The sequence below is a fragment of the Chionomys nivalis genome, chromosome 9 (assembly GCF_950005125.1).
Source record: "Chionomys nivalis chromosome 9, mChiNiv1.1, whole genome shotgun sequence".
In the NCBI taxonomy this organism is placed as follows: Eukaryota; Metazoa; Chordata; class Mammalia; order Rodentia; family Cricetidae; genus Chionomys; species Chionomys nivalis.
In genome coordinates, this window is record NC_080094.1 from 916,126 (window position 1) to 936,682 (window position 20,557).

Consider the following 20,557-nt stretch of genomic DNA (forward strand, 5'->3'; position numbering starts at 1 on the left):
TCTTCTTTCTTGGGAAACTCAGGCCCACAAACCACAGTCCTTTCTCCCAGGACCTCCTGCTCAGACGGGCCCCATTCCCTAGGAACCACAGGACCCGAGCACCTCGTTAGTGGCAACCCTTAGGACCATCCCCAGCACCCAGCGGTTTTCTCCAAGCACCTGTCCTCTTTAGCCAGTAGCTCGCTGCCACAGAGTTGGGGTGGGGAGCTGCTTTAGCGCCAGCACAGTCCACCCGACTGGCGGGGGGATGGGTGGGGGGGGGCGAGAACCTGCACGTCCAGAAAGGACAAAGGTGGACCCTGGTACCGGGTTGGTGCTGCGAGACACAGGGTCCGGATCGCCAGGATCTTCTCACTAGAACAGCAGTTCTGGGCCTGGGCGCTGCAGGATGCTTCTTGGGCTTGCAGTACAGGAGGAGGGTAGCAGGCTGATGGAAGGTGGGTTCTTTCCCTCAACACTGGGCTAGAGGAGACGAGAGAAAGAGAGACTTGTTATTTCCAAACTGCAAACAGTCGCGCTAAGGAGGGGTGGAGTGATGGAGTTAGTCAGAGCCAAGCAGGGTGCCCTCTTCTAGCGCACAGTTCCTGAATGAACGCCCAGCAGTCTTAGGGCTGGAGACCGGGGTTGGGGGCTTGATTCCTGAAGGCGCTGGGGTTGCTGGGATGACCAGGGGGTCGCCAACCCACCCGGCACGTCGCGAGCCCCAAGGGGGGGAGACAAGGAAACTTTACCCCCACGCGGGGCCGAGCGTGGCCTCCACCTACCCTCGGGGCCCGGTCCGCCCCCTCCTCCCGCCCGCTTCCTCCTCCCTCCCGTCCCTACCCCTCCTCCCCTCTCGCCGGCGGCTGAAGGCAGCAGGTCCGGGCGGGGCCGCGCCTTGGAGCCCACAACCTCGAGCTCCCGCCCTGCCGCCGCGCCCCGCGGGACAAGCTGCGGAGCCCGGCTTGGGGACGAGCGGCCGCGGCGCGGGGCATGAAGTTGGGCGCGCGCGGGTCTTGGAGCGGAGGCGCGGCACAGCTGGGAGCCGCCCGCGTCTAGAGCCCGTTCGGTGCGCCATGGAGCTCTGGGGGCCCCGGGCGCCGCAGCCGCCGCTGCTACTGCCGCTGCTGTTGCTCTTAGGGGTCGGCCTCTTGCCTGGTAAGTTTCAAAACGCAGAACGTTTTTTTTTTTCTCCCGGGTCCGAGCATCTGGGATTCCCGGGCCAGGGAAGAGGAGGCCCCGGGCTGCGGTGCCAAGCCGCGGGTGCGCGCAACGGGATAGCCAGAGACTCCTCCACCCACTACAGCTCCGACGTCCTGCGGTGCTAGCTGAGCCAGTGAGGAAGGAATCAGCCGCCAAGTGCTGGGAGAGGGGGTTTGAGTGGAGGCGGGGGTGAGGCGGGGGGAGGGTGGTCTGGCTGCATTTCCGAGCTGGAACCAGAACCTCCAACTAGGATAGAGGTGGAGTCCACCTGGGAGGGAGGTTCCATCCTGCCAAATCTCTCAGCAGACCGCCCCCATGTCTGCTCCTGGTTTCGGGGATCTGCCTCTGCCCCTGGAGCTCCCACCCTATCCTTTCTGCTCCCCCTCCCCGTCCCCCGGCTTCCACCACCTCCCATTTAAACGGACACCTTTCACCCTAACCCATCCAGGGGTTTCCGGGGATTATTTAATCCCTGGCCTCCCCACTGAGCAGTGAAGCTGTACCTTACTGGTCCAAGGTACCAGGAAGAATGAGGTTGAGGGAGGAGGCTGTGGGGGTACTCTAGAAGACCCCTCCTGAGGAGTTCCTCTCAGGTAAGCAGGAGTCAGCAGACAGCAGAGGCTCCCCTCCCTCTTCCCACCCCCCTCTTTAATGCAGCAACCCAGCAAATGGAGACAGGGAGGCCCCCTAGCCACGTAGGGGGCCAATGGAGAGAACACAGATGGGCTGCTGACTGGTGGAATGAGGGACCACCCTCTCCAGGCAGCAGTGTGGCGCTTATCCAGGGCATCTTGCGTCTGCCCTGAACTCCGGGCGCTAGTGGCATTGAGGGTCTGCATTCGTTGTCAGGGTGGACACTAAAACCCAGGCAGCTGGACCACTCCTGTGGACAGCAGCGCAAGCACCACCCTCGCTGTCCCATGCACCTTCTGTCCCCATTCCCATGCGGCTGTCAGTCACTTCATGTCCTTTGTCTCTGCCGGTCACCGGCGATAGGGCACTTTCATCCAGAGTGATTGTCTGCAGGAAGTTGTACGCAATTCGGTGTTCACGCGGTCAGTTGCCTTGTTTTCCTGGTGAAGGAAATGCAGGAGGGCCTGACCCATTCTGAGGGTGCCGGAAAGGCTTCCTTGAGGGGAGTCGGGGGAAATCAAGGCAGCATGCCCAGGGCTCCTAAGGTGGAAGGTGATGTGGAAGAGGAACTGGAAGGCAGGAAAGACTGGTGGCATGGGGCTGGAGGGACACCCTTTGTGTTCACCTGCCCCTAAACCTCCTGCCTCCCCCACAGCTAGCACCCACATTGAGACCCGGGCCCATGCCGAAGAGCGGCTCCTGAAGAGACTCTTCTCTGGCTACAACAAGTGGTCTCGGCCAGTAGCCAACATCTCAGACGTGGTCCTTGTCCGCTTCGGCCTGTCCATTGCTCAGCTCATTGATGTGGTAGGTGTGGGAATGACCCTGTTTTATGGGACAATGGGGTCACGCTGTAGGAGGTACTACTGTGAGACTCCATCTGACAGAAAAATGTCATTCTAGCTTCAGTGGATACTCAGCGCTGGGGAAGGGAGGTGGGCTCCATGGCTTGGACCTGTTCCATAGGAAAGGTGTGGGAAGTGTCACCCTTCCAGTGGGCACTGTGGTACACCGGGGGCACATTGATCTCAGGCTGATCCCAGAGGCCACAGAGTACCAGCCAACATGGAAAGTCGGGCTTGGGTGAATCTCATACAGATCCTCTTTACCTGGCTGTGTTCATTTTCCCAGTGAGGGTCCAGGAAGATTTCTGGGAGGACCTGTGTGAGCTAGGCAGTAGCCCCTGCTGCATGGGCTGGGGCCCAAAGAGTCCCAGAGGAAGTACCAGAGATGAGGTCTTGGCCCAGGGAAGTGTAATGTAGGAGTCTGTCCTCATGTGAGGCTGAGATGCTCCTTATGGGGTGGAACCAGGCTTTGAGGAATGTGGCCAGGGGTTGGTACCATTGAAGGCTCTGCCCTTCAGGCTGGGCCCAGTGTGAGTTCTGTCCTGGCTGGAGGAAGGATGCTGGGAGGCGTAATCTTACCAGTGGGGCAGCCATAGGCCACTTGATTTAGTAAGCTTGAGGTCGCCATACTGGGTTTTGTTGAGTTCAGGGGCAGAGCCTGGATCCAAGGAGAGAGAGAGAGTAAGGAGAGAGAGAGAGAGAGAGAGAGAGAGAGAGAGAGAGAGAGAGAGAGAGAGAGAAAGCTGTCCCTGCAGAGCCTTCTAGGAGGGATAGAAGATAAAGGGGAGGACACAAAAGACACTGCTGCCTTGCTTGAGTTCATACCCCAGCGTGAGTGTCCTAAAGGTCCACCCGACTCTCTGCTACAAGGGGAAGTGTTGGCTTGAGGCTGGCACTGATAATGTATGGTTCTCAGCCTTTCCATGTGCTTGCCTGACATGCGCTAAAAGCAACTATACCATCTTTGACAGAGCCAGCAACATCTCAGGGATCCGGCCTGATGGGATTGGACACAGATTCTTGCCAGTTGACTCTATTCAGGGGTAGCCACTAAGACTTTCATCCTCAGGAGAGCCTAGCATTTGGCCCCTGCATGGTTCCTGCAGTGTCCCTGGCTGGGAGACATCAAGGACAGTGCAAGAAGCACAGGCCCTCATCCTTGCTGAGGTTTGCAAACACCGTTACAAGTGGTGGCTGGCAGAGGCAGCTGTTGGCGGTGGCTCAAGGCTCTGGGTCTGCTACCACCAGGCGTGCCTAAGCCTGTGGAGTTCAGTCTCACGTTCTCTGCCTCGGGAGACACTGAGGCTCAGAGCAAACCCAGCACCAAAATGTCTCCAAGGGACCTGACTCCCAGGCCTGACCTCTGTCCTGGATCTAGCTGAGATCACATGTAAACATGTATACACACACATATAGATAGCTCCTGGGCCTGGTTGGAGGGTGTCCCAAAGGCTCTCCCTGCACCCCGCCAGGGATCTACCTTGACTTTGCCACAAAGGGGAATGCTGGCTCTAGGCAGGCACTGTACATGTTGAAGGTTCATGGCCACATTTGTGTAGAAAGGTCTGCCTTGTGTCTGGCCTACTCTCCTACTCTTTCTTCCACTAGGACCTGGGATCCAGGTGCCCCCATCCTAGTGCCCAGCTTGCCTATGTCCCTTTGTGAGCTACTAGATCTACTATAGATGCCTCTCTGGGGTCTGCACCCGGTAAGGGAGACTGCGTGCCTTGTTTGAGTTTATACCCAGCGCCCGCTGCAGAGAAGGCTACGGAATCACCAGGATTTTCCTAACCCAATGCTGAGTCCTTGTGAAATGTGCTCCAGATCTCTGTAACATCTATAGGATCCAAAGGCCCTGGAGTGTGACGGCCACATGGGGCTGGAAGGGATGCTTAGGGCAAGAAGACCCAGCCCGGCAACAGTTAAGTTTATCCTGATGATTCTGGAGGCCCTGTGGGACGAAGCAGTGTTCCATTTCCAGCTTCCTTGGGTGTGGGTCAAGGTCATGCAGGGATGAGGCTGCTGCTGACCAGCACATGCAGGCAGCGGGAGGAACCAACAGACTGTGGACTGTGCTCTGCATCCCACCTTCTCTTTAGTGTCCTTCCAGAGAGGGAACTCGCTCAGGCCACTGGGTGACCTTCCTAGGTGACTGCACTGGAGAGGACCCAGGCCTAGGGCTGGGCATCAGGGGGTGCAACCTCCTCCCATTTACTAGACTATAATGATTTTTGTGGGGGCAGGAGCATGCTCTATTCTGAGCAAGACACTTTCTTGCTGGATGTCCTGGGAATCTCCCTGGTTAGGTCCCTGGAGGAGCCTGTTAGTCAGGCTTAGGCTGATGACAGAAAATGTTGGTCCAGTTTGGGACGCATGGTGCCCAGTATCAGATGCTCTCTGACAAGGCCCAGTGCTGTTCCCCAGACTATGGGCATGACGTCTCAGACCCTTCCTGAGGCTAGAAGGTGTGACAGTGACTATGGATGCCAATCTGTCCCCACAGACATCTGTGCTTACACCACGGCTTGCTCATTCTCCACAAGGGTCCTGTCTGTTTGAGGAACCGACTGATCAGAACGTGGGTCTCCAACCTGCTGTTCCTCACCAGATGGGCCCATTCCTGTGGCACAGAGGGGAATAAACCTGGGGCAGCAACCCTAAGAAACCTCACAGAGTAGTCTACAGCCTAGATCTTCTCAGCCTGACTGGTTGTTGCGTGGTGACCTTGAGATGAAACCACCAGAATCTCTGCCACAATGTCCACCTTGGCCCGGGGAAGGTGGTTTTATCAAGATCTTCCTAACCTGTAGCTTTGATGGCCTTAGGAGTAGCTACACGTGGATCCCATCTGCAGAGGGAGGAGGGAGGGAGCAATGTGAGTGGACATGGCTGACGGATTTCAGCCTGCAAGGAGCCTGGGGTCCATTTGGAGCTGAATTGCTCCCCCACGTCTCTCTGGAAAGGTTCCAGAGTCTTTGTCTCCTCATCCTACCTCCCCTGAGGCTGCCATACCAGACTAGGTTGCCTTCAGGGCTGAGACACTTGTCTCCTGAAGATCAGCCCTGGCTTGTCCGTGCCTTTGCTAGCTATGGATTGTAGATTTAAGCAGGGACATATCTGTGACTGAGGGGACCCTCAAGCTCCCTTCTCCCTTGTGCCCTAGGATGAGAAGAACCAGATGATGACGACAAATGTGTGGGTGAAGCAGGTGAGTGGGGAGGGCTCCCCGCCTCTGCCCTCCGCCCCATACCCCCCATATGGCTCTCCACCCCCTCTCAGGAGTGCCGGTGAGTGGGGGGCTCCCCCACTTCTGCCCTCCTCCCTATAACCCCCCTCACACGTGGCTCTCCACCCCCACTCAGGAGTGGTATGACTACAAGCTGCGCTGGGTCCCCAGTGACTACGAGAATGTTACCTCCATCCGCATCCCCTCCGAGCTCATCTGGAGGCCCGACATTGTACTCTACAACAAGTAAGCCTCGTGGGCCCTGGCAGGTGAGGTTAGGACCCAGCCCGGCAAGGAAACTGCTGGAAGCAAAGAGGAACCAGGCAAAGGGAGTGTAAACCCAAGGGGCTGGGTGTAGGCACCAACACCCAGTGCAGGGGTCGGGGGTACCCGCTGTGAGGTTCTTCTGTCTCCTGAGGGCAGGGAATGGATTGGACACCCTCTCCCAGAAGTGACTGCAGGTCCCACCCCAGGCAGGTTTTCTTAACTCCTGAGGTGTACAAGTCACAGTCTGAAAGGCCAATGATGCGGGGGACTTTGGGGTAGAAGAGGTAAAGAGAAGTGGGTGCTCCACAGAGACTTGCCTCCGCTCTTCTTGGTCCCACCTTTGTGCTGTGCCCCACACTGGGCGCCGAGCCAACGGACAATCCCAGCTCCTAAGCTCAGTTCACACCCCGTCGCAGCTCCTAGAAGCTGAAGTCTGCACGGAGACGAATGCAGTCATTGGTGACAGGAAGGCAGGAGACGGGCATCCTCACACTTATTTTTCCTGGGGACCCTTACAGAGAGACCTGAGCTAGGAGCAGCTGGATTTCTGAGCTTAGTCTACGCGGGGTGATATGCTACTCCAGCTCCCACAGAGCTTGCAGACAAAGCAAACAGAAAGCTCTTCCACCCCCTAGTCCCAACCATCTGCCCACAGCCCCCTCCAGGCCCTGGGGTGCCCATCTGACCTACAAATGCTCCCATTAGATTAAGAATGACTGGGATTTTATTTCCTCTTTCATTGAGCAGAGTACTAGTCACATCCTTGGCTTTTAGAAGGAGCTGTGGGTGTTTTCCCAAAGTGTGTTATGGGTGGGCTGTATTAAGGGTGGGTTTGAGAATGAGCAGATGGCAGGGACCATCAAGGTCCATGACCCTTGCTCTTCCCTCAGAAAGGCCCCCTCTGTCTTCTGCACTCATCTAGTTGAACCTTGAGCCCTGGAAGACTTCTAGCGACTGGGCCTTTCTGGGACCCACCCTCTGCCTGTCCCTCCCTTGAGCCCTAAGATCAAGTACTGAATCTACTCTGGGCAGCCTATTGGACTCATGCATCTCTGGGCGGTACTGGGTAGGCAGAGAAGGAGGTGGGGGAGCCGATAAACAGCCCAGGACCAGGTTCCTGATGATGGGCACTCAGGAGTCTCCACTCCTCCCAGGTCGTCTTTGTCTCTCCCTCCTACGTGCTCGGACACATGCCAAAGGGACAGACCCCCTTTTCTCTGTGGCTGGGATGAGCACTTGAGATGTACCTGAGCAGGGCTTGGAGCTGGTGAAGGTTGAAAGGACTTTTATGCTGGCAGGGAAGAGGACATTTCTAGTGCAATCAGCAGCTACTAGCCAGATGGTTGGTCCCACTGCTGGACTGGGGAAGTCCCTACTCTTTTTGTTGACTTGGGGCTCCCTCTCCTGGAAACCCAGACGCTCTCAGCCAGGTGTGGATCTCATTTCCCTCTGGATCGCAGCCTCAGGTGGTGGGGCCTCTTAGGAATAGGTAAAATCCAGGACCTACCCTCGCCCAGCTCCTGGCCAGTTCACTGAGTCCAGAACTAACATCACATTGGTTGACTGTAGGACCCAGAAGTTTGTACTTCCTCTGGTGTTCTGGGGTCTGTAAGGTACAGAACTGGAAACTGAGGACCCGTCATCATCTTCACCCTGAATCAGCAGCCTTGGCAGTGAAATGCCAACAGCACACTTGACAAACCTGCTGTCCTGGTGCGTGGCTGGGCTGCCAGTGGTTGCTGGGACAGCATTATCCTTTGGGCGTTCTGACTGCCTTCCTCTTGGCAATATGAGAAGAACAAAGCAGCCAGAGCTACTACAGAGTGCTGAACTCTGTGGACTCAGCTGTCATCTTCTCCACAGCTGGGGCTTTGTGTGAGTGTCATATGGAAACGGAGTCAGAATCTGATGGAGATGTTCGCATTGCCCCCCTCAGAGACCTTCTCCCTCAGAGAGTACGCTTGGTACCCATCTGCAAACACAAGCACAACAGTAACCTCAGAGGAGTCCATCTGCACAGGCTTAGGTGCTCTGCCGAGCTCACGCGGGGACCCTGGCCGGGCTGGGGAGAGCAGGGAGTGGTGAGCAGTACAGTTGGAGCCACAGCAGCCTGAGCTGTGAGTACTGAGTCCCCAGTGTGTCTGAAGGGTGGGAAACCCAGACCCAGCAGCCAAGGCTGCAGAGGGGAGTCACTAATTCAAGTGAGCCCTGAGGGCCCCTGTCGACCAGCTGGTTGCAGCCTTTCCTGCCTGCTCTGCAGAAAGTTGTCAAAGCAGAGGATCCACTCTCTTGCTGTGGGAGAATTTAAATTTGTGCCTGGAGTGCTGAGGCTTTGATTTTTGGAGAGATGGGACTGCGAGAAGGGAGCCAACCCAAGCCTGATTCCACAAGGCCTGAAATATGCTGTGAGATCCACCTCCGTGTGCCCAGAGGGAACCTGGCTTCTGTAGAAACCAGGCTGTGCACTGTGCAGCCTGAAGCCTTCTTATTGGGGTGCATGTAGAGAGCAGCTTTTCCAATGTTTTCCATATGTAGCACAGCTGTGCCGGAGAAAATCAGTAGCATTGACCAAGGATGAGTTAACACGCAGGAGGGCCCAGGCTCGGCACCCACTGAGATCATGGGAAGCTCAGGTCTTCTGAACCTTGTGGATGGTGCTGCAGGTGATTGGTTAGCATAGAAAGGACCAACCATGAAGGGTTCCAGGTGGCCACCATGGGCTCTGGTCAGGACTTGAGAAGCTGTTCAGGGGAGGAGGACCAGTTGGCTGATGAGATTCAGGGGACCTGGATTTCTCTGCCTAAGAACCTTGGAGGGCACTAGCCAATGAGCTGGGCCCGTGAATGGAGGTGGGAGAAGGGATGGACAGATGGGGCTGGGCACTTGGGAAATCAGAAGGTTCTGGAGCCTGTGGCTCAGGGCTGCATTGTTTTATGAGTGGTGAGACCGACGTGACGCATGCTGGTGCCATTAGTGAGAAATTTAATCGTGCTTCAGGGAGCTCGTTAGCTATAAATCGAGGTTTCCCATCAGTGTTTCTGAGCTGAAGCTGGCAGGGTTTGCCCCAAAGTGTTAGTGCACTGTTGCTGACTCTGACGGTTTCGGAATGCTAATCCAGGGCCAAAGCGAATGGTCTGGGCATGTAGAGACGCCAAGGCCTAAGAGTGCCACACTGCCGCCTGGATTTCACGGGGAAAATAGGGTATGGATTTCACAGTCAAATAGGGTACAATTCCACAGGCAAATATGAAATACAAGCAGTTCTGGGGAGGGTTGTGGAGGTAATCACGGTGAGAAGGGCTTCATGGAGCTGTTGTCCGGTGTCACCAAGTTCCAAGAATGTGTAAAATGAGGCACAGCATCACTGTCTGTGAAGCCCAGAGGTCAAAGCTGGAACTCTGGCCAAGAGAAGAGGCTTGAGGGACAGCAGACCCATGCTCCACTACCCAACCTGGCAAACATCCCTCAAGGCAGCAAGAGAGAGAGGCAAGAAGCCAATAGTCAGGCACTAGAACCTGGATGAGGCAACCGGAGTCCTCACCCAGCCCGTGTACCACAGCCTGTAGAGAGGGGGCCTCCGAATTCTTGGGGCCAGTGGAAAGGAGAGGAGATCTATCCTTAGTGTGAGCCCTGTCCAGGGGAAATTCAAAGGGGTACTTGTCCTGGGGGGCACCTTGAGCGGCTCTGCGCTACCTCCATATGGATGAGATGGGCAGAGAGCCCTGCTGGCCTCCAGCAAGATTATCCATTCACCAGGGACCTGTGAGAAGCTGCTTGGTACGAGACCTCCTTTTTCATAGGAGAGGAAGAGGAAATCTTGCTTGTCCCACACACCCTGTGCTCCTGGGCCCAGCAGGCATCCATTCTTCTGAATCAGGCCTCTGGGCACACTTGCCCTGTTCCTACAGACACATGCTTCATACACAGTGGGCTTGGTCCTGCAGGGACCTCTGGGATATCCATAGCACCTGCCGGGGCCAGTTGTGAGCTCCTGAACTGAAGGAGACAGGCACCTGCACCTCCCCTCAGTGCATGAGGTGCTCAGGTGGTAACCATTAGAATCCAAGGAGAAACTTCCATGGTGCCTCAGTCCTCAAAGGCACAGAGGTGACCCAGGCCCCTCTGCAAGGAGAAGGTACAGATGCAAATTCATGGGGCAGTGGGTGTTCAGGAGAGAAGCCAGGAGATTGGTTCCACCCCAAGTCCCTTGTGATAGTAATGGATAAGAGTTTAACACTAACTCTGCTCACTGGGTGAGCACCATGTTCTCTGCCACCTTGACTCTTCAAGGGTGACAAACTGAAGCGCACAGGTGAATGGTGGCCCAGACCACATGACCACTATACATAATCCTGCACTCTTCATGGTAGCTGGTGGGGCTGTTGGTCAGGCTGTGAGCCTTTCTCTACAAGAATGTCTGTAAAGCCGGGCGATGGTGGCGCACGCCTTTAATCCCAGCACTCGGGAGACAGAGGCAAGCGGATCTCTGTGAGTTCGAGACGAGCCTGGTCTACAGAGCTAGTTCCAGGACAGGCTCCAAAGCCACAGAGAAACCCTGTCTCGAAAAACCAAAAAAAAAAAAAAAAAGAATGAAAAAAAGAATGTCTGTAGGTGTGGCGTAGGGATGGGCAGACCTCACTCCTCTCTCTCCCTCTTCCTGGCAGTGCGGACGGGGACTTTGCAGTCACCCACCTGACCAAAGCCCACCTGTTCTATGATGGGCGGGTGCAGTGGACACCCCCAGCCATCTATAAGAGCTCCTGCAGCATCGATGTCACCTTCTTCCCCTTCGACCAGCAGAACTGTACCATGAAGTTTGGGTCCTGGACCTATGACAAGGCCAAGATTGACTTGGTGAGCATGCACAGCCGCGTGGACCAGCTGGACTTCTGGGAAAGTGGGGAGTGGGTCATTGTGGATGCCGTGGGCACGTACAACACCAGGAAGTATGAATGCTGCGCCGAGATCTACCCTGACATCACCTATGCCTTCATCATCCGCCGGCTGCCGCTGTTCTACACCATCAACCTCATCATCCCGTGCCTGCTCATCTCCTGCCTCACCGTGCTGGTCTTCTACCTGCCCTCCGAGTGCGGCGAGAAGGTCACCCTGTGCATCTCGGTGTTGCTCTCGCTCACCGTCTTTCTGCTGCTCATCACCGAGATCATCCCGTCCACCTCGCTGGTCATCCCGCTCATCGGCGAGTACCTGCTCTTCACCATGATCTTCGTCACACTCTCCATCGTCATCACGGTCTTCGTGCTCAACGTTCACCACCGCTCGCCGCGCACGCATACCATGCCTGCCTGGGTGCGCAGAGTCTTCCTGGACATCGTGCCACGCCTCCTCTTCATGAAGCGCCCCTCTGTGGTCAAAGACAACTGCCGGAGACTTATCGAGTCCATGCACAAGATGGCCAATGCCCCTCGTTTCTGGCCAGAGCTGGAGGGTGAGCCCGGCGTCTTGAGTGACACTAGAAACCGAGGCCTGTCATCTGCCCCATCTTTCTGCAACCCTCTGACCACGCCAGTCGAGGCCCAGCCTACATGCAAGTCACCCTCTCACAAGGCCCCTGATTTGCAGACATCAGAGGTGAAGAAGACCAGTCCCTGTCCATCACCTGGCCCCTGCCACGCACCCAACAGCACCAGGGTCCCAACACTTGTCAAAGCCAGGTCCCTGAGTGTCCAGCACGTGCCCAGCTCCCAAGAGACGGCAGAGGGTGGCATCCGCTGCCGGTCTCGGAGTATCCAGTACTGTGTTTCTCGAGATGGAGCTGTCTCCCTGGCTGACAGCCAGCCAGCTGCCTCCCCTGCCTCCCTGAAGGCCCATCCATCCCAGCTTCCACTGTCCGACCAGGCCTCTCCATGCAAATGCACATGCAAGGAGCCATCGCCCGTGTCTCCGGTCACTGTGCCCGTGTCTCCGGTCACTGTGCTCAAGGCCCGAGGCACCAAACCACGCCCCCAGCACCTCCCCCTGTCACCAGCCCTGACACGGGCAGTGGAGGGTGTCCAGTACATTGCAGACCACCTCAAGGCGGAAGACACAGACTTCTCGGTAAGTCCTGGCCAGCGGCTATGCATGGGAGGTGCCCCTGGCCCAGACAGGATGTGATGTCCGGTGTTTTCCATATATGATCCAGAAACCAAGGGCCCAGACAAACGCTGCACAGCTGAGGGTACGGGGTCTCTGCCTAGCATCCCTTACAGATCCCTAGGCCAAGCTGGGCTTAGACGAGGCCCTATCAGTGGGGAGCAAGCTGAGGAGCTTCATCCAGGTGCCAGGACTTAATGAGCCCAGCGAGCCGTGGGTTGAGAGGCTGATGCTTCTAGCATTGCCATCCCAGCGCTCAGAAGGTCTTCGTTTGAAGTCTTCAGACTGTTACTGGCTGCTTGGAATTCCTGGGTGACAGGCTCATCCCACACTAGCCTTCCCCAAAATTCAGTGAAACTGTTGCTTCTGCTGCCGCCACCCAAGAACAGATTTCCCTTGAGCTTCTATGGCAGAGGGTGGTCCTCTGAACGCTAGGAAGGTTGAGAGGGCATAGAGAAGAGAATGGGGCTGCCAGGAACTACACCCCACCCCCACTCCATCAGTCCTTTGGAGGGTTGTAGGGTGAGGACATAATGCTGCCACACTGCAAGGCCCTCAGGAACCTGGAGACAGGAAGCCAGTGCTCAGCCAGCTGACCCCCATGCGTTCTCATGCTCCAAGCTGTGGCTCTGCAGAGGCCTGAGAAAGAATGGTTATTTTGCTCCATAGGTGTTGGCCTCCTGCACTTTTCACAGAGTGCAGCTCTGATGAGCAGTTGGGCTGGGCAGCAGTGCCAGCTCTGTCTGACCTTGCCACCAGGGCATTGTGGATAGGTTCTCTCCCCTTTCACATTTATCCGACTGTAGCATGTAGGGGTCTCCAGGACTAGAGTGTGGGCTTAGATGATGCTGAGATGAAGAACTCCTGGTGCTAGGCAAACTGTTTTCCCAGATCTGACTGTGCCTGTGAGAATCAGAGTCTCAGCCAGAGGTTGGGTGAAAAGGTCCTCAGGGGAAGTCCTGTCCTGGCCAACCTCTGCTGTGTCACCTAAAAAGTGACATCACCTAAAAGACATCTGACCTTTACACTGACCTTGTCCTGAGCTGGTATTTGCCACTGTCCCTCCTGGGTCGTCAGTTTTGTTGGCTTCTGCTCATCTTCCTACTCAACCTGGGTCTTGCCTGTTGTCAACACCCAGGTGTCTATGGTTTGTCTTCTGGGGCTGCTAAGCCCTGGAAAGAAAGGAGGCTGGTGCCCTACATCCCAGGAGTGGGTCTCTGCTCCCAGAATCACCCCCACTGAGTCTCGGGGACTCATGAAGTCATTCTGGTGGTCTCTGGAATATTCTGGACCTCAGAGACCTGTCTTTAGAGAAATTTGGTTCCGGGGTTATGTCTTGTTACAGCTCTCGGGTAGAAAAAGAGATCCAGGCATGAACTGGACTGAGGCCACTGAGGGAGGATGGATGTGGAAAGTTTAACTGAAATCCTCCTGAAACCATCCCCAGCATAGTCCTGTAGCTGGACCTCATGACTTCCCCCATCTCCACTGGCCTACTGCAGCTGCCTGACCTGCTTCCGGGCCTGGGAAGCTCACTGACTTGATAGGAACAGGACAACAGGTCATGGCTGTGGTGTTTCATCTTCAGAGGCTTGGTCCCAGGCACAGGAAGGGACAGAGGAACACTAAGCACCATTTACTCTGAAGAGCCCTTTGAGGGGCTTTTTATTTAGCAAAGATCTATTTGGTCTAAAGTTTTCAAAGTGACCATGTCTGTTTACTTTTGGCTTAACCCATCAGGACACCTGTAATCGCTGTGAAAACTTGAGGTAGGTGCCCTTGCTTCTGGGGAAGCTGCACTCTTCTCCAACTCAGGCCTGCGAGGCCAAGTGTTCCTCAGCCTGCTCGAGGTCTGCTTGCCGTGGCTTATTCCCTGCTGGTCACATGTGCACAGGCCCTTCTAGACTAGTGACACCCTCACAGTGAAGGTTAAGGAGCAGGGCAGTGGTGTAACAGTCACCCTGCCTGAAGCACAAGGCTAGAGCTGCAGGGAGAACTGTCTTCAGTGCCATGCTGGTTCCCAGGCCTAGTTAGACCCAGGCATCAATCCTCTGAGTCTTTGCTTCTGGGAATAGCTTGAGGAAGTGGCTTACTTGCATCAGCCCCAGGCATAAAGAGTTTACACTGTGGGATCCGAGGAACCAGTAGTCATCTGCACTGTTGTCACCATGTGTGAATGCATCCTCCAGTGAAGTGGACACAGATGGTGGATGCACACGTTGTCCCCGACCCTCCTTCCTCCATGGAACATCTCCTGGCATCATTGCCTCCACCCAGTGTGTGGGCAGCTGCCCATGTAAGAGGTGGGGGTGGGTAGTCAGGGCCAGGCCAGAGGCAGGTGTGGACTTAACCCTTGCTTTTGGGAGCTTTTGCTTTTGGCTATGGTGGGATGGCCTTAGTGATCAGTCCATTGCCCAGCCTGTTCCTAGCCCTTACCTCCTGGTCTAGGACACATGACTGACATCTCTCTGGGATCCACTATTTTTTAAAGTTACTTTAATTGTATGTTATATGTATGGGTGTTTTGATTACATGTATGTCTGTGCACCGGATGCATACCTGGTCCCAGCAGATCCCAGAAGAGGGTGTTGGATTCCCCTGAAACTGGAGTTATGGATGGTTGTGAGCCACCATGTGGATGCTTGGAATTGAACCCAGAACCTTTTGAAGAGTAGCCAGTGCTTTTAACCACTGAGCCATCTCTCCAGCCCCTGAGATCCACTTCTGACATCTGCACTGTGGGAAGGTAGACTCGACCTCTATGGTGCTACCCAGCTTTAGCAAATTAAAAAAAAAAACCTCACCCCGAAGTCATGGGCCCTGTGTTTGTCCAAAGTATGCCCAAATAGCGTCCTTTTGAGCGTAGGTAACCTGCTAAGCAGGCAAGACCACCTGGGATACAGCATGCACCCCAAGTCTCTTGTGGCAGTGTGAACTACCAGAAAGCTCCAATGAATCCAAGTTCAAAGACCCCACACAGATACAGCCTCAGATATGGGCTCTGTAGATGCCCAGCCCACCCTGTATGGTATCTCCCTGGGCTCTGTCCTGTAGCAGTTGATCTGCCCCAGCAGATCCTCTAACTGGACAGTCACATGCTCCTTCTCCCCTTGTCACCTCCCACAGGGGTGTGTGCAGATGTGTATCTGATGCAGAAACTGCGACTCATAGTTCCAGGTTGCAGAAGTTTCTCTGGCTGCCCATGGGATCTGAGAGATCTAGTGACCCATGTCTGTGTTTGCAGGTGAAGGAGGACTGGAAGTATGTGGCCATGGTCATAGATCGAATCTTCCTCTGGATGTTCATCATCGTCTGCCTACTGGGCACTGTGGGCCTCTTCCTGCCCCCCTGGCTGGCTGGTATGATCTAGAGATACAGTAATGGACAGGCCCGCTTGGCCCGGCTCCCTGGTCTCTGTAGGGCCATGCCACTTGTGAGTTACCCCATCTTCCAAACCTGCCATGAAAACCTAGGAAAGAGATGCTGCTTCTCGGGAGCCAGAAGCTGGCACTGGTTCTAATCCAGCCATGGGCCTGGTTAGAGCAACTGAAGGCTGGCACAGGGCAGAGTCAGTCTGAGCCCCCATTAAAATTTCTCCAGAGCAGGTGAGAATCACCTCCTGGCCTGCAGACAGCACACACTCATCTGTGTCTCAGAGACTGGTCCAGGGTTGGTCTTGGTCATCCTGTGGGGCCACACGAATTCATTCCTCATCAGCAACCAGAGCCCCTCATCTCGGGGATTCGTCCGACCCAGGAAACTCCCACTGTGCCCCTGCTGACCACATCCCCTCTCCCTGCCCCATGATGTGTTCCCATCAACCCTTTAGACTGGGGTGTTCTCTGACTCACGGGTGTCAGAGCTGAGCCCAGGCAAGTTTTGTTTCGTTTAGATTGGGGTGAATTGGTAAGAAGCCAAGCTCTGTGCCGTGCAGATGCCCCAACTCACAGAAGAACTAGAGTAGCAAGGCTGAAGCCCCATGGGAGCCCTGCATTCAGCTCAGGGTCACAAGGGTTCTATAGTGAGTGCCTCCTAGGGACTCGCAACCCCAGGAGGGCAGCATTGGGAGTCTCAGGGTTGCGAGGGAGCCAATCATGCCCAGGTCCTGGGCTGCAGGTCCCCTCAGGGATCTTTGTTGATGCCCCTGCATGTTTTTTCCTCTCTGGGATAAAAGACTGAAGGTAGGACTTCTCATCCTGGGCCTGTGGTGAGGCCACAGCTCGCTTGAGCACATCTTGTATGAGAGACCTGGGACTCTCAAGGCAAGCAGGAATAATGGAAAGCCCCTTCCGTGTTATGGAATAGGGCGAGCTGCCAAGAGGGTTCAAGGCGAACCAGGCTCTCTGACCTATCGTCCTGAGGGCCATATGCTGAGGGTTATGGGTGCCTCACCCAGTCTGCCTTGCACTTAAGTTGTAGGGCTCCTTCTCCCCTTCCCAAGATAGCACCAGACAACCTGGAAAATCCCCAGTGATGGGCTTGGAGAAGCACCTGCTGTGCCCACCCCTGTGAGATTCCTTTGGGTGAAGGGCAGAGTGAGGGAGACACCCAAGAAATCATCCTGTGCCGTGGTCACCGCCCTGCTGTCCCCAACAGCCAGGTGGCCTTGGCAGAGCTGGGCCCTGCACCCTCAGCCAGCTTGTCCTAGGCCCTGAAGCTGGATTGTTTGGATAGTTCTGAGGACTGAAGAAATGAAAGAACTTAATGAAGTCTGGAACCAACACACCAAACTCCCAGGAGGTACAGCTGCCACCTCCGTGGGATAACTTGCCCATCCCAGCTGAATGATATCAGGACGGAGGTATGCCAAAGGGCCAGCACTGTCTTTACCTGTACCTGTGGGCAAACTTGCATTTGGACACAGCTGCTGGGCATTCCAGGGTGCCACTGGGAAAGGAACCCTGAACTGGAGACTTCAGGACATTTGTGTGTACAGGAAGGGCCTGCAGAGGCCTGGGTTCTGAACTCTGGATGTTCTAGGCCTCCCCTAGAGTCTTTCGGGCATCAAGGACCCCCATCTGCTGTTTCAATCTGTCCTCGCTCTGCTGGCTGACTGGGTTGCCTAGCCCCCACACTGGAGCCCTCAGGGTGTTGCAAGATATCCCTGGTGGGGAAACTTGTTCCAGAACCTGGGAGCCAAGGGGAACACAAACCTCAGTGAGGAAGACAGCAGACGCACCTGTTAGATATGAGTTCCACCTGCTGCATACATGGCTCCAACCTCAAGATTTGTGGGCAGCGGTAGCGATCAGGGCAAGGCCACAGTGGCACACTGTACAGAGAGGGCTGCTCTGCTGCTCTCTTCTGGGTCAGAAAAAGCGAACCCCACTGGCACCCAGAAGTCAGGAAAGGAAATTAAAGCACCACGTTCTCCCCATCCCACTCAGCTGTCCTTTTGTCTGCCTGCTTCTGGTGTTGCTTTCTGGTCAAGATGAAGTTCAGTTAGGGCAGAATGCTTGATCTGAGGCCTTTGGGCCAGTGAGCTTTAAAAATCAGCATGGTCTCAGTCCCTCTGATATGTGAATGTTATCTCTCCAAAGCTCCCAGCCCTCCCATTCCTCCCCTTCCCATGGACAGCATCAACTCAAATGTGAGTCCCGGTCATCATGTGTCCGGGATGCCGTAGTGGACTCCGCGATGTCTGGCTTCTTTCACTTGTGTGGCCAAGGCTCATCTGCTGTGCTGTGTGCACTAAACTTATGGCTGCTGTGTGCTTGTTGGTTCTTAGTTGCTGTTTCTGTCTGAATAAACCGACTTGTGGTGTCTTCCCTTCCGTGTGGTGTCAGTCAAGGTGCTGTTGACCAAGTTCCTGTGTTCATGTCTGTGGGCATGTGTTGCCATTTCTCTTTGTGTTAACGTGCTTCTTTGATTTCTGTATGCTATGATGTTTTAACATGTTGGGGGCTTATCAGACTCAAGGCTGCTGCTTCCATGGCCGAACAATTTCTAGTGCTCGGCTTGCTTGGAGCCTCCCACCTTCATGGCTGATGGGCCATCGACAATAGCACCTCTTCCTTATAAACTTACACCAGAGCCGGGCGGTGGTGGCACACGCCTTTAATCCCAGCACTTGGGAGTCAGAGGCAGGCGGATCTCTGTGAGTTCGAGGCCAGCCTGGTCTACAAGAGCTAGTTCCAGGACAGGAACCAAAAAAAAGCTATGGAGAAACCCTGTCTCAAAAAAAAAAAAAAAACACACACACACACACACACAAAAAAAAAAAAAAAAAACACAAAAAAACTTACATCAGAGCCAGCCACAAAGGGAAAGGAAACTAGAGACCCCTTTGTAGCCCGGAGTCTGAGGAAGTGTCCAGACTACCCCAGGCTGTTTTCTATGCAACCTGAGCTCCTGATGGAAACACCTGTGAGAGTGGTACCACTTCCTTCCCTCATCCCTTCCTCCACTGATGACCCTGTTCCTAGCACAACATCGTCCTGGTAATTGCAGCTGACACCCTTCCTGTCGTGCCATCAACTAGGGGAGTCCCTTGTCTCCCCAGTAGACTAAGATTGGGGCGCAGAGCCAATAGACAACTCATCCTATAGGGTGGAAGTGGCCCCACTGTTGCCATAGCTCTTGGGCACTGGTGCATTTCCACTAGAAACATCTGGGGAGTCCAGGGTTTTAACTCTGGGCCTCCTGCCACCCATACAGATTGAGATTCATTGGCACAAAGCCACTAACTGGTCCTGGAATTGTCCTGACCTTTGAGGGGGAACATGGGGATCCCTGGTATGTCTCTATGGTGCGCACACAGGTTTTTTAAAAAAGCTACAGCAGAACACCCCTGGGCTCCTGCTGCTTGATTCTAGTCTCTCCTGTTTCAATCTGTAGAAAAATGCCAGTTGCAGCTCCCCAGATTGATTTGCTGACCTACAGCTAGAAGCACACCGCTCAGGACACAATACCAAGGGGAAGGGTGGAATTGTCAGGCACTGGGGTTTGTGCTGGGATTTAGGTGATTTAAAAAACACTTTCCACTCAGATATGCTGTTTACTCTCACTGTTTGCAGCTAGGAGTTTCCATTACTTTAATCCCTGCCTGACATTTCTTGCTATTTGCTGGCCTCACGGGTGATGCACAGATAGAAAGTTACCACTCTCGGTAGAGTGTATCCATTTCTGTGTCTAGCTTGTGTGGGTTCCATCCTGTGGGCTGCACTGCCTGGCTTCCTCTTCTCAGCCTGCTGAGGTTTCATCTGTTTACTATCTACAGCTAGTTCTCATGTGCTCACTGTGTGGCTATTACACCATTTATCCGTCCATTTTCCTTGCAGTGGACGTTTGGGTTGTCCCCATTTGTCACTGTGTGAGAAGTGCTGCTGTGGAGGGGTTGTGGTCTGCAAACCTGTTCTTTATCCTAACATTAGGAGGAAGATGTGTGAGGATGAGGAGTTCAAGGTCTCCCTCAACTAAACTTTGAGTATGATGTCAATCTGGACTATGTGAGACTTTGTCTTTAATAATCCAAAAACAACAACAACAACAACAAAAAACATATCTAGGGCTGGGAAGGCTGCTCAGTGGATGAAGTATTTGCCATGTAACCATGAATACCTGTGTTCAGATCTCCAGCACCCATGTAAAAGCTGAGAGTGGTGGCGGCCACCTATAAACCCTTCAAACATTTCCTGCATTCCCCTCAAGCAAGCAGCCAGGGCAAATGGCAAGCTTCAGTTTCAGTGAGTAATCATATCTCAAAAGATAAGACGGGGATCAATAGGAATCAACCTCCTGCCCCCACAAGTCACGGGCACGTGCATGTGCACACACACATGATAATTATAATAATTTAAAAATATATTACATGTTTCTATTGGGAAAATACATAAATCTAGAGAAGACTTGAATACCATTGTTTCCAGCTGGGCCAGGCTAGCGTTTCTAGAACCTTCTCTAACACAGCAGAAAGCATGCTTACTCTGGTCAAGCCGGACCATGAGCCCTTGCCACACTGAAAATGAGTGTGACAAAATTCAGGACTGGGTTAGCAGTATATTCCCTGACAAACGCCAAGTCTTGTGTTTCAGTGTAGGTTTCAATGGAATTCGGAGAGTGCCTCTTCCCTTCAGTGAAGCAGCAATTTCTGCCACACTGGGAGATTATTGTTTAATATGTTCTGTCCCCTCCACAGAGGAAAGCCCGATCTATCAGGCACTTTGGACACCTACTCTGTTGGCTCTTTTTCTAGAAGCTGCTCCTTGCTTGTAGTAAATACCCGTGCTTCAAAAGCTTTCTGTATTGATCAGAAACATCACTACGCCTCCCCCTCCTGACAGCCCACCACCCTGCTGCCCTTGGCAGC

At 54.4% G+C, this 20,557-nt stretch overlaps 1 protein-coding gene across 3 annotated transcripts; it reads left to right on the forward strand.

The window, feature by feature from the left end:
- Positions 1 to 265: 265 nt before the first annotated feature.
- On the forward strand, positions 266 to 20,528 carry Chrna4 (cholinergic receptor nicotinic alpha 4 subunit). 3 transcript variants are annotated; one of them, XM_057781413.1, is made up of 6 exons: positions 266 to 437; positions 2,471 to 2,622; positions 5,824 to 5,868; positions 6,023 to 6,132; positions 10,818 to 12,213; positions 15,494 to 20,528. In XM_057781413.1, exons 1-6 carry the CDS (start codon positions 389 to 391, stop codon positions 15,617 to 15,619), a joined length of 1,878 nt encoding a protein of 625 aa, XP_057637396.1. In that variant the 5' UTR covers positions 266 to 388; the 3' UTR covers positions 15,620 to 20,528. The 3 variants fall into 3 exon arrangements, with proteins under 3 accessions (XP_057637396.1, XP_057637395.1, XP_057637397.1); XM_057781412.1 differs by lacking the exon at positions 266 to 437 and adding an exon at positions 871 to 1,137; XM_057781414.1 differs by lacking the exon at positions 266 to 437 and adding an exon at positions 1,727 to 1,775.
- The last annotated feature ends 29 nt before the right edge of the window (positions 20,529 to 20,557 follow it).

What these genes read in the sequence shown, in the direction of transcription:
- Chrna4 (XM_057781412.1), top strand. Translation starts at nt 1,056, where the DNA reads ATGGAGCTCTGGGGGCCCCGGGCGCCGCAGCCGCCGCTGCTACTGCCG. An exon ending in TTGCTCAGCTCATTGATGTG is followed by an intron (nt 2,623 to 5,823) that starts GTAGGTGTGGGA and finishes CTTGTGCCCTAG; the next exon opens with GATGAGAAGAACCAGATGAT. An exon ending in CGGAAGACACAGACTTCTCG is followed by an intron (nt 12,214 to 15,493) that starts GTAAGTCCTGGC and finishes CTGTGTTTGCAG; the next exon opens with GTGAAGGAGGACTGGAAGTA.